Source organism: Microtus oregoni, unplaced genomic scaffold, assembly GCF_018167655.1.
Source record: "Microtus oregoni isolate MIOR12 unplaced genomic scaffold, Mior012 000042F_ref0000377, whole genome shotgun sequence".
NCBI classification, from domain to species: domain Eukaryota; kingdom Metazoa; phylum Chordata; class Mammalia; order Rodentia; family Cricetidae; genus Microtus; species Microtus oregoni.
This window is the reverse complement of record NW_024543209.1, coordinates 7,068,510-7,087,367: the sequence shown is the minus strand read 5'-3', so window position 1 is coordinate 7,087,367 and position 18,858 is coordinate 7,068,510. Positions and strand designations below refer to the sequence as shown.

General features: G+C 42.8%; 1 protein-coding gene across 4 annotated transcripts in view; it reads right to left on the bottom strand.

Moving 5' to 3' along the window:
• Mak (male germ cell associated kinase) overlaps positions 1 to 13,699 on the bottom strand; it is a 31,250-nt gene extending 17,551 nt beyond the window's left edge. For 3 of the 4 annotated variants that reach the window (XM_041632862.1, XM_041632863.1, XM_041632864.1), the window contains exons 1-7: positions 13,599 to 13,699; positions 10,881 to 10,935; positions 9,954 to 10,075; positions 7,696 to 7,775; positions 5,771 to 5,903; positions 2,396 to 2,567; positions 1,307 to 1,474 (exon numbers count right to left, since the gene is read on the bottom strand). In XM_041632862.1, coding sequence (XP_041488796.1) covers positions 1,307 to 1,474; positions 2,396 to 2,567; positions 5,771 to 5,903; positions 7,696 to 7,775; positions 9,954 to 10,075; positions 10,881 to 10,935; positions 13,599 to 13,699 — 831 coding nt within the window. The remainder of the gene's footprint in view (positions 1 to 1,306; positions 1,475 to 2,395; positions 2,568 to 5,770; positions 5,904 to 7,695; positions 7,776 to 9,953; positions 10,076 to 10,880; positions 10,936 to 13,598) is intronic. The other variant, XM_041632865.1, reaches the window with a different exon arrangement.
• Between the last annotated feature and the right edge of the window lie 5,159 nt (positions 13,700 to 18,858).

Below are 18,858 nucleotides of genomic sequence, written 5' to 3'. Positions count from 1 at the left end.
GCACTTGCAATGCGCTACAAACCCGCCCACCCCTCACTCCTGCTTTGCCGCACACAGTGGGCATCTAGGGCTTCAGTGCTTATTCATCTTGGTAAAACATGGCTTGAGAATCAATGCCTTTGTAAAACTGCAAAACTTCACAAATTAAGAGGTTGGAGGGATGGCTCAGTAGTTAATTAAGAACACTTACTGCTCTCTTGAAAGCCCTGGTTTTGGTTCCCAGCCCATGCTGTGGAGTAGAAAATTACTTTAATGATGTAAAGATGTGCTACTTTTGTTTATGCTGCATTTGCTTCATTATGTAAATGATGTGGGAGTCTTCTGTTTTGTGTTGATTTCATTGGTTAAATAAAGAAACTGCCTTGGCCCTTTGATAGGACAAAAATTAGGTAGGCGGAAAAAACAGAACAGAATGCTGGGAGAAAGAAGCTGAGTTCGGCAGTCGCCATGATTCTCCTACTCCAGACAGACGCAGGTTAAGATCTTTACTGGTAAGCCAGCTCGTGATGCTACACAAAATATTAGAAATGGGTTAGATCAATATGTAAGAGTTAGCCAGTAAGAGGTTATAACTAATGGGCCAGACAATGTTCAAAAAAATACAGTTTCCGTGTAATTATTTCGGGGCATAAGCTAACCAGGTGGCTGGGAGCCGGGCAGAATGCAGCCCGCTCCTATTACAAACATGTAAAGATGTGTTACTCTTTTTACCTTCCCTGCCTAAGACACCTAATTAAAAAGGTGTCTAATAAAAAGCTGAATTTCCAATGGCAGTAGAGGGATAGGTGGATTTGGAGGGCAGAGAGAATAAGTAGGAGGAGGAACATAGAGGCGGGGGGGGGGAGAGAGAGAGAGAGAGAGAGAGAGAGAGAGAGCGCCAGGCAGCTGCCAGCCAGCCAGCCAGTTAGACAGAAGCAGGAACAGTAGAACATACAGCACAAGAGAAAGGTAGAAAATCCCGAGGCAAAATGTAGATCAAGAGAAACAGGTTAATATAAATTATAAGAGCTAGCAGGGCAAGTATAAGATAAGGCCAAGCATTCATAACCAATAATAAGTCTCCGTGTCATGATTTGGGTGCTGGTAGGTGGTCCAAGAAAAAGCCTGCTCCAAGTCCCTACATAGTGACTCACAACCCTCTACAGCTCCAGTTTCAGGGGATCCGATGCCCTCTTCTGGCCTCTGTAGGCTCCTATACACATGTAGTACACTCCATATACTGAGGCACACACACATACACATAAAATAGATAATTTTTAATAATCCTCACGACTGTAAAAAGCTGTCCCTGGGAGAACTGCCTCACCTGGCTTGCGGTTGGTCTTTTCTTTGGATCCCAGCTCAACATTTCTGTCATGAGCTGAATAGCCTCGCTGCTGGCATTGGGGATGAGAGTTTTTAGGTTTATAGGAATGCACTGGGGAAAGCGGAAATTCATGGAGGATGCAAGTTGGTACCCTTCTGGCCAATCACTCTGTTTAAGGATATATACAAAGAGAAAATGGATTTTTGTAATTAATATAAAAACACAGGAGTGACAAAGGAACCATTCATGTGGGGAAACTTCACTGCTGAGTCAGATAAACAAATGTACAAACAAAATACCAGACCCTACACCGTATGGAAATGACATTGAACTGAGAGGCGGTAAAAATGAAAGACTACATCTACAGATTTCAAAATATCAAACTCTTTCTGGCTTTCAGTATCAGTGACAACTTGGTGGCTGAACAAATAAAGACAGAAGCTTTGCAAAGAGGCCTCAACCTGTGGAGACCCCACCACCCAACAGAGCAAACCCAACATTAAAGCACTTATAGTTGGGAAATGGCCATCAACCTCACGCCCTAGCATCTATATTGACCTGTCTACTGAGAGGCCAGGGATGGCTTCACTAAGCTACAATTACACGTTATATTTATTAACTGCATCTTAGATGGTAAGGTCTACCCCAAAGGCAACAGCCATGGAGAGGTACTCAGAATTCAGTAGCGATAGAAATGGAAACCACAAAGAGGCTAAGAGAAAATATGGTCTCAGGTCCCAGGGCTTAGTGAAGGGGTGAAGGGCACCCACAGAACGAGCAGGACAGTCTTAGTGGGCAATCTTGGAGTCATGAACATCAGCCCAAACTGAAGATCTAGACAGACTCTCCCTATTCATGTCTTAAGGAAAAACAAACACCTTTTCTCCCTTCAAATCCAGTGGGATTCTGACTTCTTCCAATCCTTATTGTTACTCAATTAAAAAAAAATTGTAAGAAAGCTATTAAGGTATGAAGTTATTTGAAACTGAAAATATCTCATATCTCTGCTAAAGTGAGAAACAGTTAGTCATAAAACAAAAAAGTAAAGTAGCAAGTGAGGGGTCCCCAAAGGACAACAAGAATACTTACTTTCTTGGGAGTCCCTAACACTTGGCAAATTTTAAATATTTCGTCAACCTCACTTGTCCCTGGGAAAAGCGGTCTAAATGTATATAGCTCGGCCATTATACTTCCCACGGCCCACACGTCAATGGGGGAGCTGTACACCGAAGATCTTAGTAAAACCTCAGGAGCACGATACCTGTGAAAACAGAAAACAGAGTGGGGAAAGCAGTTTCCAGGGTAACGTCACAGATGGATGAGCAGCAGGGGTCAGCTGCTTGCTCAGAGCTTCCAGCAAGGCCCAAGGACAAAGTGCCTTCTGTGTCCAAGGGACTTGCGTGACACCTACTTCCTGATAGGCGACAAATGTAGGGGAAATGTCCATGTGGCTTGAGGTGGGTCTTCATATGGATAATCGGGAAGGTGAGTACTCTCTGAATTATCTGGGGAGAACCATGGGCAAAACCATCAGGTGTTCATGTGCCCACATGTAGGTCAGGAGAGGAAAAGTGGAAGGGTTGTCCTTGAATAGTGGATTTCCTTCCGTTTTAAAATATCTGATTGAAAATGTTCATACTATCATTATACTTCCTTATACAGAAAATACTATTTTCACTTTACAGGAGCAAAGGCAAGTGGCAAGGCCCTGCAACACCCTCCCCAACCCTCGCCGCCAATCTTCCTGAGTCTGGCTTCTATCATTTAACGCAATGATTTCTGGCTCAATCCATTTTCCTAAATATGACATAATTTCATTCTTTTTAATAGATGCCCACAACCCCACTGTGTATATTTAGTTTTTCCTTCCACTCACTAACTTTTTAAATGCATACTGACACTACCCAGGACACCTGGGTACTCTGGTCTGCACTACGTCAGCAACAATGGCCCCTGTGGTAGAAGGCAGATGGCAATGAGGAGTGTTTTGTTCATCATTTGCTCCTTTTGACAAACAGGAAAGTGCCAGCTTTTCACCAAAGGAACACTTGGTTTGTTTCTGCAACTGTTGTTGATGGGAGATTTCCTTCCAAATAATTTCTTCAGAAAGCATGTATCCCTCACTTTACAGGGCTACAGTTACAAAGTACTGCAATCTGATTGACTGAAAACAGCAAGTTTATTCTCTTAACAGCCCCAGAGCGACAGCTCTGATGTCAGGATGTGAAATGGCTGTGATCTCGGAAGAGTCTAGGGCAAAGGCAATTCCAGACTGTGAAGAAGACATCTTACTCCTGTCTGACTTTCGTTTACCTTAATTACATCTGCAAAGACTTAAATTCCAAATAAGGTCATATACATGGGGTTAGAGGTTCAGAATATCTTTTATGGGAACATAACGTAACCTATAACACCAAATAATGAAATCGCAGTAGATTCATGCTATGTGATAATCCTCGTAGACAGAACATTCAGGCAGCACTTAGTGCCATGAAATCACCAAGTGACATTTCAAAGGCTTGTGGCATGGTGGCCGGGATTCCGTGTGCCTGCTAGAGGGTAGCCGTATCAAGCACTTCTGCCAACGCCCGACCAGAGGAGCTAGAGGAGGACCACTCCTGTCTTACAGATTTTGGGAAAATGTTGAACAAGGAGAGATGGGAAATTGTAGTCATCTTTCTCATTTAGGCATGTGTCAAGGTGTCACGTGTGTCTCTAACATCAACAGGTTAGATCTACAAGGAGATCACACACTCAGCAGAGGTCCACCAGATCCGTCAGCTTAATTCAGCCAAGCAGTTGGTAATGGCACTGGCTAGGAGCGACCTGGGCAAACCAGGATTGTCGGTTGCTCTGTCTAGACTCAGTCCTCAGATCGCCTCTTGTCTCCAGCTGTACCATCGGCTCAGCTCCAAGGGCTCCAGCCCAGTGCTTGCCCAAGATCTCAATCCTTGATCCAGCAGTCAGCTTCCAGATCTTCATCTCAGTTTTTCATGGTGAGCCATCTTTTTAGGTCCTTAGGACAAAAACCTTTGAGTCTTTGATTCCTTTCTGCCAGGTCCTCCAACCCCATTTGACTTCTCACAGCACAGACCCAGAATCCCACACACCCCATCCCCTCCACAGCCAGGAGGGTCCAGCTCGATACCATTTGTTTTCTGGTGGATGGTCTCCCTACTCCTGTCTTTCATTTCCTAAAAGTCTTTCACTGTGGCAGGCAGAGGAATGGCTGTAGACCCCAGCCAAGCACAGCACACCACTTCACACAGCTATTCCATGGTTTTATGCTTTGTGTAGGTTCAAAAGCCAGTCCTCAGGGTTGGAGAGATGGCTCAGCTGTTAGGAGCACCAGCTGCTCTTCCAGAGGACCTGCATTTGAGTCTCAGCACCCATATGGCAGCCCGTAACTGTAACTCCAGTTCCAGGGGATCTGACACTCTCACACAAACATGCAAGCAAAACAATAAACAAACAAATAAATAAATGCATTTAAAAAGCTAGTCCTCATATGGTCTACAAAAGGCCCCATGTGGCCAACAACCCCTCAGCTGCTCTGACCTCACTTCCCACAACTGTCTTTTTTAACTCCTTGTGCTCTCTGCAGATCTTATTAAGACATACTCCTGCCCGAGGCCTTTCCCTCAGCATCTGTTTTTAATATCTCCTTCAGGGCTGTTGTCAGTGGGCCTCCATTATAACAGCACCATTCTTTCCCTCCTCGGGGATCCAACTTCCCATCACCTCTCTGTGTGTCTTGTTTATAATAATGTATTGGCATGTGATGGACATACACACTTGCTTTTACAAATATACACACAAGAAAATGCACTTAAATTCATAGGTACAGCTTGGTGAATTTTCCACAAATTCACACTCAGGGGCCCGACAACCAGAACAAGAAAGGTATGCTCCTGGTATCCTCGAAGGCTCAAGCAATCACTATTCTAACTTAAACCCGCAGCTTTCTCTAGTCTCGTATTTTATACAACTGACGGCATTCCATGGAAGCTCTCTATCTGTGTGACCTCTGAGAAGTAGCCATGGTGTTGTATGTCGCTGTAGACTGTTCCTTTTTCCTGCTGAATAGCCTTCCCTTGAGTAGAATGTCCTGTGTTGAGGGGCAGTTGGGGCCATGACATGGATTTTGGTTACTCATACTGTTTAGCGTATTTGTGTCTTGGCTGTCATGTTAGCTGCACTGAACTTCTCTTCTGTTTTGTTCATGGCCTTGTGTTCCCACTGTGTACAGTAATGTTTAGCATATGGTGGGGTATTCAATTTGTTGAATGAATAATTGAGTGAAAAGTTATTTTTTCTTATTTCATTATTGGAATAGCCATGAGCCAATTCGTCCCCCTCTGTTAAGAACATAAAATCTCCATATTTTGTTTTAAAAACTAAATATGGAACCTTTGGGAAGATCATTAACTATTCAACATAGAATAACTTCTACATAATTGTTACCATCTGGTAGACACATAGTCAGTATACGGTGGCTGGGATCTCAATTCTCTTGCGAGTCCAAAATCAGCAATTTTCACCAGCTCTGGACCCATACAAAGCAAGTTTTCAGGCTTCATGTCCCTGTGAAAAAAGCCTACACAAGTGAGAGAGGAGAAAGGCAGTAAGTCAGCTTGTGGGTTATCACCATCCCACAACCCTGGGCTTATATCAATAGCACTGAGCCCTCCTACCAGCAACATGGGGTTAGGGGAGGAGATGCTTTCTGTGAAGGAAGTAGCAGGGGGAGGGGGCTTGCACACAACACAGAAGGCCATTAAAAAGAGCTGCCCATGCGGCACGTGTTTTTAATTTGTGACTTCAGTAGATGCATAGGAGGGATAGCTATGGACACACTGGGACTACCTCCTATTATTCCATGGCATTATGGAATGGGGATGCACTATTATCACTACTGTGTAACAGACAAGAAGGAAGAGGCACGGATAGAAGCGAGGCTGTCGCTTCCTGATTCGGCTTGATTCAGCCGGTCTCGTTCTTCCTGCTACTCTGTGGCTTAACATGAGATTCCCCGAGTTTAATCACATATTTGAAAGGTCCACTGGACAAAAGAGCTCCACATATTTTAACTAATCTCCTTGTTTATTTAACAGTTCACTTTTCCCTGGTGGCTAAGCCTTTGAGAACCCAGTAATGAAAATTCCCATTATTACCAATTCAATATATAAAATAAAGGTCAGTAGCGGGGGCTAACGGGCAGCTCTGTGGAAATGGGCAGGAAAAGGGAAGCCGCAAGGGCTCTCCTTGAAAATCAGCTTTAAGGGGATTCTTCCCTAAGGTAGGCTTGGGCGCCAGATCCTGAAGACCCACTAGGGAGAAGGACCACATTTGGTGGAGGTTTGAGGCCTGGCTCTCTAAGCATCCGCGTTTTAAAGCACTGCCTGCCTAGGTTCCAAGTGCAGCGATACCATGACACAATCTACACATCTTTCTAACGAAATACCCAAATGGCCAGTGATCCTAAACAGACTCTCGTTAACAGCAAACATATTAGATTTCTGAGCCAATAATTATGTTGGTTCGATGGACAAACAAAATCACATAAAACTAAATGAGTAAGAGATCAGAAAAAAATAAATGCCAGCTTCCATTCTGCTCAGAGAATAGAGATAATTAAATGCAAATGCCAAAGACAACCATGAAACCCTGCACAAAGGACTGCACATTCTTAAATCCCCATGAGCATCCCGGCTTCATCAAGGGCTTCCAATCTTCTCTAGAACAAGTTTGGAGGGAAGATTGTCATTGAGAGAACAGAAGGGAACAAATCCTCTAGGGCAAGCCCGGCCCAGAGTGCATCCCTCACACAGAAGAAAAATAACAACAAAACCCAACCAACCAAACAAAAAATACAAACCCGAAAAAACCCACAGCTCCATCCTGCACAAACAGAACAGCCTAATGAAGAAGAAAAACAGCCACAACCCCAAATCACGTTGCTGCCCTCTGTGTGTAAACACAGGAAACTGCAGGCACACCACCCAGGGTGTCTCTACCTTGGCTCCCCTGCAGCCTAGCACCGAGCGTGCTACCTCCGGGCTTGCTGTTCTCCATGCAGTGTGTCAAATAAAACTGTTTACTTTCTACTTCTGTCTAAAACGAGAATTCCTTCCCTAACCTGCCCAAAACACCCTAACAGAGATTTTTTTTTTTTTAAGTTTTGGGGGAGTGGTATAAGGCAGGAGATTGATGATCAAACGTCTTAAAAGTCTCTTATAGATAATAGATATCTATACACAATTACAAAAATGATAATGTTTAAATGACAACATCAGTGTGCTTAGGCATAACTTAGCAGATGAGATCTTATTCCTATGTGTGGTCCTGATAATAAAGTCACAGGGCAATGCGATTACAAGGAAACTCACCATGTTTGTGGATAAAGGCCAGCCCCTGCAGTATCTGATACATAATATTTCTGATGACTGACTCAGGGAACAGTTTGTTTCTGGAAGAAATGAATAGTCTGGTCACCAACCAAAAGTGAAGAAGGCTGATACTCGGCTGCCTCGTGGCCTCTGCTGGCTAAGGCATAATTAAAAGAGTCGTGCTAAATGCCATAGGTTTAAAATGGAAAAATAGCGATTTTTTTTTTTTGGTTTATTTTGCTGTTTCAGAAAACCTCCAATCCAAAAGCGAATGTCTTACATAAACACTCAAGAGTTAAAGTCTAAACTGTCCCAATAAGAGCAAAACGCCCTGGAAAACTATGAGTATCAAAAAACAATTACATAGACTTTGAGAAGTAGGGCCTGCATGTATTAGGTCATTTTATGCTTCAGTTTCTACTGCATATTGGCACCATCCAATAAAAATACAGTTAAGAGGTAAATATAAGCCATGTTTAATTTTTTTAGCAGCTACATTTAACAAAAAGGAAACATTAAACTTAATTAAAAATTTATTTTAAGTTTATTTTGACTGGTGCGTAAGTATAAAGTGCATATTTATATAAATATAAAACAAAAATGCATATAATGTGATATTTTCATGTATGTATATACAAGATAATGTTCAATCAGAGTGAATATTAATGTTTCAAAGACTTATCATTTCTTTATGGTAAAAACTTCAAAATTCTTTCTTCTATCTTTTGAACTATGCAATTTGCAATTGTTACTTACAGCCATTATTAAACCATGGAAACTCCAGACTCTTTCACTTCTTAGTATCCTCTTACTGGTCTTTCTTCACCTCTGTCTTTCCACCTTAGTTTAAAAGGTGCATTTATTTCAACACGCAATCAGTACACAGTTGTTGCCGTTACTGCCTTATTCTTAGAATTGTGAGACCCTGTCTTCACGAAGCCCTGGCTACCCTTGAAGATGCTGCAGAGCTGAAGACGACTCTGCATCTTCTTGTCCTCCTTCCTCCACCTCCCAAGTGCTGGGATTACAGGTATGAAGCTACCATGCCTGGCTCATATAAAGATTATTAATAATTTTTATACTAAGTTTCCAAACTTGGTGTATAATTTATTTTGTGTTATAGCACAGTTCGATTTAATCATTTTAAGGGCTTGAAAGTCACATGAGGCCAGTGGTTATCTTACATGTGGTATTTAGATAATATCCATGGTAAGGTCCCCAAAATTAATTTCTGTCAGACTATCAGCTAAAGTTATCAACAACTGAACATCAAAGTGAGAATGTGCTTCAGGCTGGTAACATTAATTTTCATCACTCATGTATCTCTAATGAATGAGTTCATCAGACCCTATGGGTGGGGGCAGGGTGGATGTCAGAATGTGAGCATTCTTGTAGAGGCCAGAGGTTGGGGTTGGATGCTCCTCCAACACTCTCTTCCTTGAAACAGGGTCTCTCACTGAATCAGGAGCCCACTCATTGGCCAGACTGTCTGACAGATGAGGCCCAAGGCTCCCCCTGTCTCCCTTCTCCTATGTTGGGGTCACAGCCATTCACCTGACTTTCCTGTGTGGCCCCTGAGGATCAGAACTCAGGTCCTCATGCTTGTCCCCAGGCTCTTCACCAACTGAGTCATTTCCCCTGCCTCATCTTGAAAGCGACCTTTTTCTTCATTTGTCCACAACTCTTCCATAAGATGCTTGAGAGGACAACCAAGACAACATCCTCATTTTTACCTAAACCCAGCTTCACTTTTGAATATAAGACTACTGACGCCCTTCATTCAAAAGGGGAGGGATGGCTGGTGAGTTTGTATGATGTCTTCACGTTAGCTGCTAAGGAATTACAGTGGAAGAGTGGAGCGACCTCATAGCTGGTTTTTCAGTGTCAAATGCTACCGTGGGGGGGGGGGGGGGAGCTGGAGAGATGGCTCAGAGGTTAAGAGCATTGCCTGCTCTTCCAAAGGTCCTGAGTTCACTTCCCAGCAACCACATGGTGGCTCACAACCATTTGTAATGAGGTCTGGTGCCCTCTTCTGGCCTTCAGGCATACACACAGATAGAACATTGTATACATAATAAATAAATAAATAAAAACTAAAAAAAAATGCTACCGTGTGATGAAATAACTATCAGTTCAATTAATTCAGCCTCTTCAAGTTATAAACCAGCATTTCATCAAGTGTGATGCACTGACAGGATCCAAGGAACTCATGGGGAAAATGACAGGGAAAATATAGTTTTCATAAAATAAAGCCATACCTGTTCTTCATTAGCTGATAGAGGTTCTCTTTCATATATTCAAATATAAAATAAAGATGGTCATTTTCTCTGATAACTTCTTTTAGTTTAATCACATTGGCATGATTAAGTTTCTTCAGGGACTGCAAAGCAGGAGAGCAATGCCATTGTTAAAGCAAATTTACAGAAATCTGCAGGACCTCATTTGTGCTAGCTAGTTACCTCAGGTAACTGTCCATTTCTCTTAGATTCATTAACGCATTACGTGCTAATATCTGCATTATTTTAAAAGCGCTTGGAGCACCGATTTAAAGCAAATATTAATGATCTAAGCGAAGAGTACCGAGTGAAAACGGGCCACCAACGCGACAGTAGCTGCCCGGAGGGTCCACCGGCCACTTTCCCTCCTCATTTTCCAAAGCAGGTCTACTTGTCTCTTTCTGATTTACCCATGTCAGACTCCACGCAAAGTATCTAAAAACTCACCCAAGCCACACAGAATAGACTACAAGGGAAAGGCAGGTCATGATTTCAAAAGCTGCCTTCCCTTTCGGAGTGTGAGCTGTAAGGTCATCTTTAAGTAGAAGATGGCCTGGTTATTCTCTGTTCCCCACTAACATGGGAGCAAAGAGGAATGGAAAGGAAGGGGGCAGATGCAGTTATCATTAGGGGGCATTTGGAAGAGTCAAAAACAGTGCTTCTCAACCCGTGAGTCACAACCCCTTTGGGTATCGCATATGGGAAATCCTGCATATCAGATAATTTACATTATGATTCATAACAATAGCAAAATTAAAGTTAGGAAGTAGCAATGAAAATAATCTTATGGTTGGGGTCACAACGTGAGGAACTGTATTAAAGGAAGGCTGAACACCACTGGTCTACAACGGAATGATCTCAGCTGCTCTCCTTGGAGATGGTGTCCTGTTGGAGCCTTGACGTTTTTACCTTAACTTCTCGCAAGTTCATACATTCATCCCAAGAATAGAACTTCCTCTTCATTCTGAAATAAATGAGGGAAAGCTAGTGTTCAGGAGTGAAGGCTGCAAGAAACAAATTTCACCACCTCTGGTGTTCTTGATTATGGCTTCACTTTGGGAAATCACTCTTCCTCCCCAGAAGGAAATCCCCTCCTTTCTGTTTACACCTCATGGTGCCATGCCATGTTTGGGCTCAGGTGTGCCGGGTCGGGGCCACCACTCTGTTTTAGCACAGTATGGCTGTCCTGAGCTTCCCTTCTCAGTGAGCTCTTTAACTGGGGCTGGTTTTTTTTTTTTTTAAAGTCTCCCGTGTACATTTCCTTTCTGGGATTTAAAAGATAAACCCAAACCCTATACCTCAGAAGCGGGACAGGGCGAAAGTTACAAAGTTTGGCAGCAAATTCAGCGAAGGACTTAATCTAACAACATTTACATCACTAGTTCTTTGGATAAGGGATTATGAAATACCTTAAATCAGGGAGAGAAAAAAAAAACAAACAAAAAAGCAAAACCAAAACCAAACCCACAGGTGATCCAGACTTAAGTCTTTCCTTTTCTGCTTTCCTCGTGGGGTCGGGGGTGTGGAGTGGGGGGTGGTGGCCGGGAACTGACCCCGGAGCCTTTCTCGCATTCTACCCTCTTCCCTATTAGACACAGTAGAATGTTTAGCTTAGGAAGTAATTGCGCTGCTCAGACAACAGATGGAGCGTATTTCTGTATGAATGGAGGTTTAGTCACTGAAGGGAACAGGACAAGAACAACAACGTGCTGCAGAGCGCCTTCCGCTCTGTCAGCCAATTGCCGCTGAAATACCAGCCCACTGGGGCGTGGTCTATTGCTCTTTTTAAAAGAGCAGCAGTCCTCGGCTAGCTCTCTTGGTTTCTGCTCTTGCTCCAGCAACCAGACTCCTTTCCTGATTGTCGGTGTTCTGTAAGTTTTACCCCTAAAATAAATACCCTTTAAATCCAAACTGGTGTGGCATTGTTTCGCGCATTAACAATGTGCGAAGCGTGGAAGTATATGCCAGTGCTCAGGGGACAGAGGTGGCAGATCTCTGTGAGTTTGAGGCCAGCCTGGTCTACACAGTGAGTTCCAAACAGCCAGGGTTACATAGTGAGTTCTGAACAGCCAGGGCTACTACATAGTGAGATCTTGTCTCAAAACAAAACAGCCCTCCCCAAAACCTAACCACCCAACTATGTCCATGACTGCACTTAGTGGTATGGTCTCTGTGATCATTTTTATTGTCAACTTGACTGGCTTCAGAATCACCAAGGAGACACACCTCTGAGTGCATGTGTATGAGGGTGTTTCCAGAAGAGTTCAACTGAAGAGGGGAAGACACACCTTGAATGTGAGTGACCCCAACCTACAGATCCTCGGCTGAATAAAAAGGAAAAAAAGTGAGCTGACGCCAGAGTTCATCTCTGTCTACTTCAGAACAGCCGAGGTAGTGTGGCCACTCTGTCGCCAGGCCTCCCCTGCCATGACAGATTGTACCCCTTCTCCAATCATGAGGCACAAATAAGCCTTTCTGCCCGTAGGTGCCTCTGTCTAGCATTTTGTCACAGAAGGGAGAAAATGATACAATCTCCTATTGATGATTTGTACACCACCAGGAAACTGAGAGTGATTCGATTATGTGGGCTAATTTCACAAATGCGGGGCCTCGTAAAGTCAGAGTGCACACGTGAGGGACTGGGTAAGGGACTGACAGCGAGAGGGAGTTAAGACGTGGGCTGTGGAATTGCACAGCTGGGTGCAAGTCCTTGTTCACCTGCTCATGGATGGATGGCCTTTCACGGCCTCTCTGTGGCTCAAATGCCTTCCCATGGGGCATGTGCTACTGTATTACAAAGCATATTGAAAACTTAGTGGATGTTCTTTTGTTTCTGAGTTTTCTATGAACCATCATGAGCCATGAAGGGTGTCATTGCTATTATTTTTAAAGTATCCTCATTGAATTAGAATTTCACTTAAGAGTCCTTCAGGCTCTCTAAGGAAGCTTTGGGAATCAGTTTGGTGAAGATCAGGACTTCCCCAAAGGCACTTTGCAGTACCATCGGTTTTTAGAAAGTTGTTACTTCCCAAACAACAGATCTAACATAATGGCTTTAAAGCAAAAATCAATTGAAATAAAGCCATACAGGAAAACTGGATTAATAAAATGATTGCATTCATCCCAAAGTGTACATAGGAGATGCCAATTCTTTACAAATTGATTTCAGAATTTTAAAAGTATCTGATCTTGCTTGAGGATGCTGAGGTGGCATATCCTTTTCAGAATTCACTTTGACATTGTAAGTCCAACCTTATCTTGACGCCGATTGTTTTTAAAGAAACAGTAAGTTCTAGTTTGTTCCCCATGTTTAACTTTGAGAAACATTCACTACTTCCAGTTTTATCCCAAATGCATCAGGCATAAAATGCAGAGCCCTCAGATTTATGTGGTTTATTTATGTATCAGAATAAAGCAGAACATTAAAGTCATACAGACTTTTCCTTCATGTAAGAATCCTCCTTTCTGCTAACTTTCTGTTTCCTAGAATAGTGTCCCTCACCACTCAAACTACTTTGGGGTCTGAACTGAAACCCTCTCCCTGATGCTGCAGGTTCTCAGGCAAGCAAAGGGAAACAAACACCCAACATTTAGACGGAAACTCCGCTGTGCCGCGCACGCACACACCTCTTGATGGCCACCAGCTCCCCGGACTCGTTGCTCTTGCCCATAAGCACACTCCCATAGGTGCCGTCCCCCAGCTGCCTCATGGTTGTGTATCGGTTCATCGTGGGAAAAGGTAGTGCAGCAGAGGCTGTTCACGGAGATATCTTCCTTGTGCAATAGAAATCTAAATACTTCTTTATTTGTGGTCCTTTCCCTTCTTGTTGCTATACTGGTGACAGGCTTGTCATCATTAAATACGGCTCTTCCTCGAGATCAGGTAGGCTCATGAGATACAGCAATAAGGAATCTGGCCGAGAGACACTGCTTCCATTGTTATGGACACCCTGTGAAAAAGCACACCAAAATGCTTCATTAGAGAACGTCCCAACAGCACGTTCACTGACAACCTAGACACAGAAAGATTAGAGCTGATAGAAAGGTCATTGTTGGAGGCCATTCGGGCGGTGTGGAAGGAACTCTACACACAACACACTCACAGGCCGCTTGACGATTCCCTGTCCCTGCGCTGGGTGGTCTATCCACTATCTGAGGGCTTTCTCCAAACACACATTCTGGGGGCACAAGCAAACCTCTTTTTCTGTAACACCTAAGGTTAACATCCATCTCTAACAGCCACCTCCATATCTTCTGAAGATGAACACCATACTTGGGCAGTCCTATTCCAGTGCTCTCCACTGATTCAACCATGTCCTTGAATTGCACCTCCCTCTCCAGCAGAGAACCCAGGCTGTGGTTGGTTACTGCATTTAGTGGTCGTGTGGCTAACTTACTGCAAATGAACTTACTGCTTTAGGGGTCAAGTGGCTAGAGCGTTTCCAAGTGACCAGTTTGAAGTAGTTCACAAGGTAACCTCTCTCGGGTGTGTGGTGACTGCACTTGAGCTTTTCGTTATGACCTGAGTAACTGAAATTTACTTTAAAACTATTATTTTAAAAATAAACTCAGGCCCTGAAGTGGTGGCACACACCTTTCGCACACCTTTAATCCCAGGTAAGAGGCGCGAACAGCTCTGGGAGTTTAAGGGAGTTCAAGGCCAGCCTGGTTTAGTAAGCGAGTTCCAGGACAGCCAGAGCTGTTTCACATAGAAACCCTGTCTCAAAAAAACCAATAAATAAATAAATTCTGAATTAGAATTGCTTTATATCACCTTTTTTAAAAATTTCAAAAATACAGAAATGTATTAAAACAATCAAGGGACAGAGTGTGGCCTCAGACCAGGAGTTCTCCTAAGAATGTGTAGGAACAGAAGTGATTTGGATTTAAATGTTTTCGGACTTTGGAATATTTACATATATATGTTGAAGTAGCATAAGAATGGGACTCAATTCTAAACCTGAAATACATGCATGTTTCATGGACACCTTCAACACACAGTTTGAAGGTAATTTTATGTGATGTTTTGGTGAGCTTCAGGCTTGAGTGTGACCTGTCACATGATGGTAAAGTGTGCAGTTTTCCACTTTTGGAGTTAAAGCACAATGCAAAAAAAATGTTGATTTTTGTGAAATAGCATAAAATATCTTGGAGTAACTCTAACTAAACAAGTGAAAGACTTGTATAACAAGAACTTTAAATCTTTGAAGAAAGAAGTTGAAGAAGACACCAGAAAGTGGAAAGATCTCCCATGCTCGTGGGTAGGTAGAATTAACATAGTAAAAATGACAATCTTACCAAAAGCAATCTACAGATTAAATGCAATGCCCATTAAAATTCCAGCAAAATTCTTTCACAGATCTCAAAAGAATGGTACTCAACTTCATATGGAAAAGCAAAAAACCCAGGATAACCAAAACAATCCTATACAATAAAAGAATTTCTGGAGGAATCACAATCCCTGACTTTAGACTCTACTACAGAGCTACAGTATTGAAAACAGCTTGGTATTGGCATAAAAACAGACAGGAGGACCAATGGAACCGAATTGAGGACCCAGATATTAATCCACACACCTTTGAACACCTGATTTTTGACGAAGAAGCAAAAAATATCAAAGGAAAAAAAGCATATTTAACAAATGGTGCTGGTATAATTGGATATCAACATGTAGAAGAATGAAAATAGACCCATATCTATCACCATGCACAAAACTCAAGTCCAAATGGATCAAAGACCTCAACATAAAGCCAGCCACACTGAACCTTATAGAAGAGAAAGTGGGAAATACACTTGAACGCATTGGCACAGGAGACTACTTCCTAAATATAACCCCAGCAGCACAGACACTGAGAGAAACAATTAATAAAAGGGACTTCCTGAAACTGAAAAGCTTCTGTAAAGCAAAGGACACGGTCAATAAGACAAAACTACAGCCTACAGAATGGGAAAAGATCTTCACTACCCCCACATCAGACAGAGGTCTGGTCTCCAAAATATGCAAAGAACTCAAGAAATTAGTCACCAAAAGAACAAATAATCCAATTAAAAAATGGAGTACAGATTTAAATAGAGAACTCTCAACAGAGGAATCTAAAATGACTGAAAGACACTTAAGGAAATGTTCAACAACTCTGAGATTCCATCTTATACCTGTAAGAATGGCCAAGATCAAAAACACGGATGACAACTTATGCTGGAGAGGTTGTGGGGAAAAGGGAACACTTCTGCATTGCTGGTGGGAATGCAAGCTGGTACAGCCCCTTTGGATGTCAGTGTGGCGATTTCTCAGAAAATTAGGAAACAACCTTCCTCAAGACCCAGCAATACCACTTTTGGGTATAAATCCAAAGGATGCTCAATCGTGCCACAAGGACATGTGCTCAACTATGTTCATAGCAGCATTGTTTGTCACAGTCAGAACCTGGAAACAACCTAAATGTCCTTCAGCCGAAGAATGGATAAGGAAAATGCGGTATATTTACATAATGGAGTACTACACAGCAGAAAAAATAACATCTTGAATTTTGCAGGCAAATATGGAGCTAGAAAACATTATTTTGAGTGAGGTAACCCAGACCCAGAATGACAATTATCACATGAAGTCACTCATAAGTGATTTTTAAACATAAAGCAAAGAAAACTAGCCCACAAATCACAATCCTAGACATCAATCCTAAAAGAGACATGCATAGATCTAATGTACATGGGTAGTAGAAAAAGACAAGATCTCCTGAGTAAATTGGGAGTACGGGGACCTTGGGAGAGGGTTGGAGGGGAGAGGAGAGGCAGGGAGGGGAGGAGAGAAAAATGTAGAGCACAATAAAAATCAAAAAATAAACTAAATAATAAATAAATAATAAAAATAAAGGAAAATAGTTGATTTTTGTGAAATGATGGACTCCTTATTTCTGGATTATTTGCTAATTTACATTTGTTAATGAGTCAAATGAGAAATGTATTGACATACATAAATCCAACAAAAGTTCACTAATGCTTATGTGAAACTCTTGGGAAAGTATGGAATACAGACATTTTCAGATTTTAATAAAGCAATATGGTGGTCATATCTATGTCACTGATGCCTTCAAGTAGCATGGTCATACACCTGTAGACAAAACTTATGGAAAGAAAGAGCAAAGCAGACAGACAGTGGGGGGGGGGGGGGGAATCATACCATTCGTCTCCTGCTGTCACAAATGAGTTTACACAACTTTATTTTTAAAATTTCATTTTCCAGAGCTTTGTGGGCTTCAAAACCACAGATGTGAAAATATTAAAATGGTTCTGCCGGACTCCTAGGCTCCAGCGGGTCTTGATTTTGTTACTGTACTTGAATAAAATAAGGTACAACCTAACTCACAATTCCCTCCATTGTTCTACTTTCAGTTCAGGCAACTGTTTTTTAACTCGTGTCTCTTGATCGTTCTTGGCTTCCAGAAATCTCTCTCTGTGCTAGAGACTGTAAGGACATGGAAAATTTTAAGAAACTTTGCTTGATCAGGAGCTGATTAAGGCACTGGGTTCAAGAAACTTTGCAGCATCAAGAGTTAGCTGGAAACAGGAACCTTTGCAAAAGTGCAGACCAACTGTCCCTAGCAGCGTTGTGGACTAGACAGGAGCAGAAATAACTGCTTGGGGAGATGGTGCGGGGCATGCACAGAAGCAGAAGTAGCTGCTTACAGGAGGAAGAGGGTATGCAGAAGGAGTCCATACCCTGTACTGAGCAAAACCAACCCCCTTGACCCTGAGTAAACCTGGCTTGCGGTTTTTGCCTGTATGTGTCAACCCCAAATGAGGAACTGGAGCTCTCCCTACTGTGCTACGCTGCATGTAATGGGGAACTCCCAGCTAGCTGGCAAAAGAAATAAACCTTGCTTTTGCATTCTGGACTTGACTGGATTCCAGTGGTCTCTCTGGGGGTCTCAACTTGGGCACAACAGAGACTTTATGCTTGGTTCCCGAATAGCACCATTAGAAGACAGCTTGCTTTGAAATATCCCTTCTGGTTTGGTCCTGCATTCTAGGGTTATTTTCCTCCCGCCGGAGTGCTTCCACTTTCATGAGATAAAACTCAAGAGATGCTTCTCTCTGACAGATGGTACTTCAGGCCCAACAACGAGGTGTCATAGCTGTCAAAGTCCCCAAGGCATCCCAAAGCAGGCTTTCTGAGAAAGAAGCATCCGTGAACGCACACACGTACAGCAAAAATCACATAGTTCCCTGTTTTCAGGGATGTATTTGGAATGCTGTAGGGCTTTTAGATCAGAGGAGTATCTATGCATTTAACACTTCTTCAGAGAGTAAACTGTTGGGGACTGTGGACCCGCAGACCCTGAATTTCCTGTGAACAACTTGTTTTTCCTGCGCTTGCAGCTACTCTGAACAAAACAATTTGTTTTTCTGTGTTTGCAGCTGCTCTGAGTGCTGGTGGCTTGCAGCTGAAGGATCCTGGGAGTTAGGACATGGCCATTGGCGGGGGAAGGCCCTATTTAAACTGCCCTGGAACACAATAACGTTGGCATTCTTGATTCAAATTGGCATTCTTGTTTCAAGAATGACACATGACTCTGTCTCTGTGTGTCTCTGTGTGTTTCAATCTCCAGCCCCTTGCCTGGCTCCCACACCATACCATAATGTAGCGTGAATAGCGCATAGAGCACGGAGTGCCAACTGTCTCTCACTACAGGCATAGTACACTTAGAAGTACGGACACTACAAGTAGTACGGACGTTACAGGAAACATTTCCTTTAAAGACACATGGAAACAGGCTGTGTAATCCCACGGTAAGATCTTGTAATTGTAAGACCCCTGTGGTGGTTTGAATAACAATGGCCCCCATAGACTCTATGCTTGGTCCATGGGGAGTGGCACTATTGGGAGGTG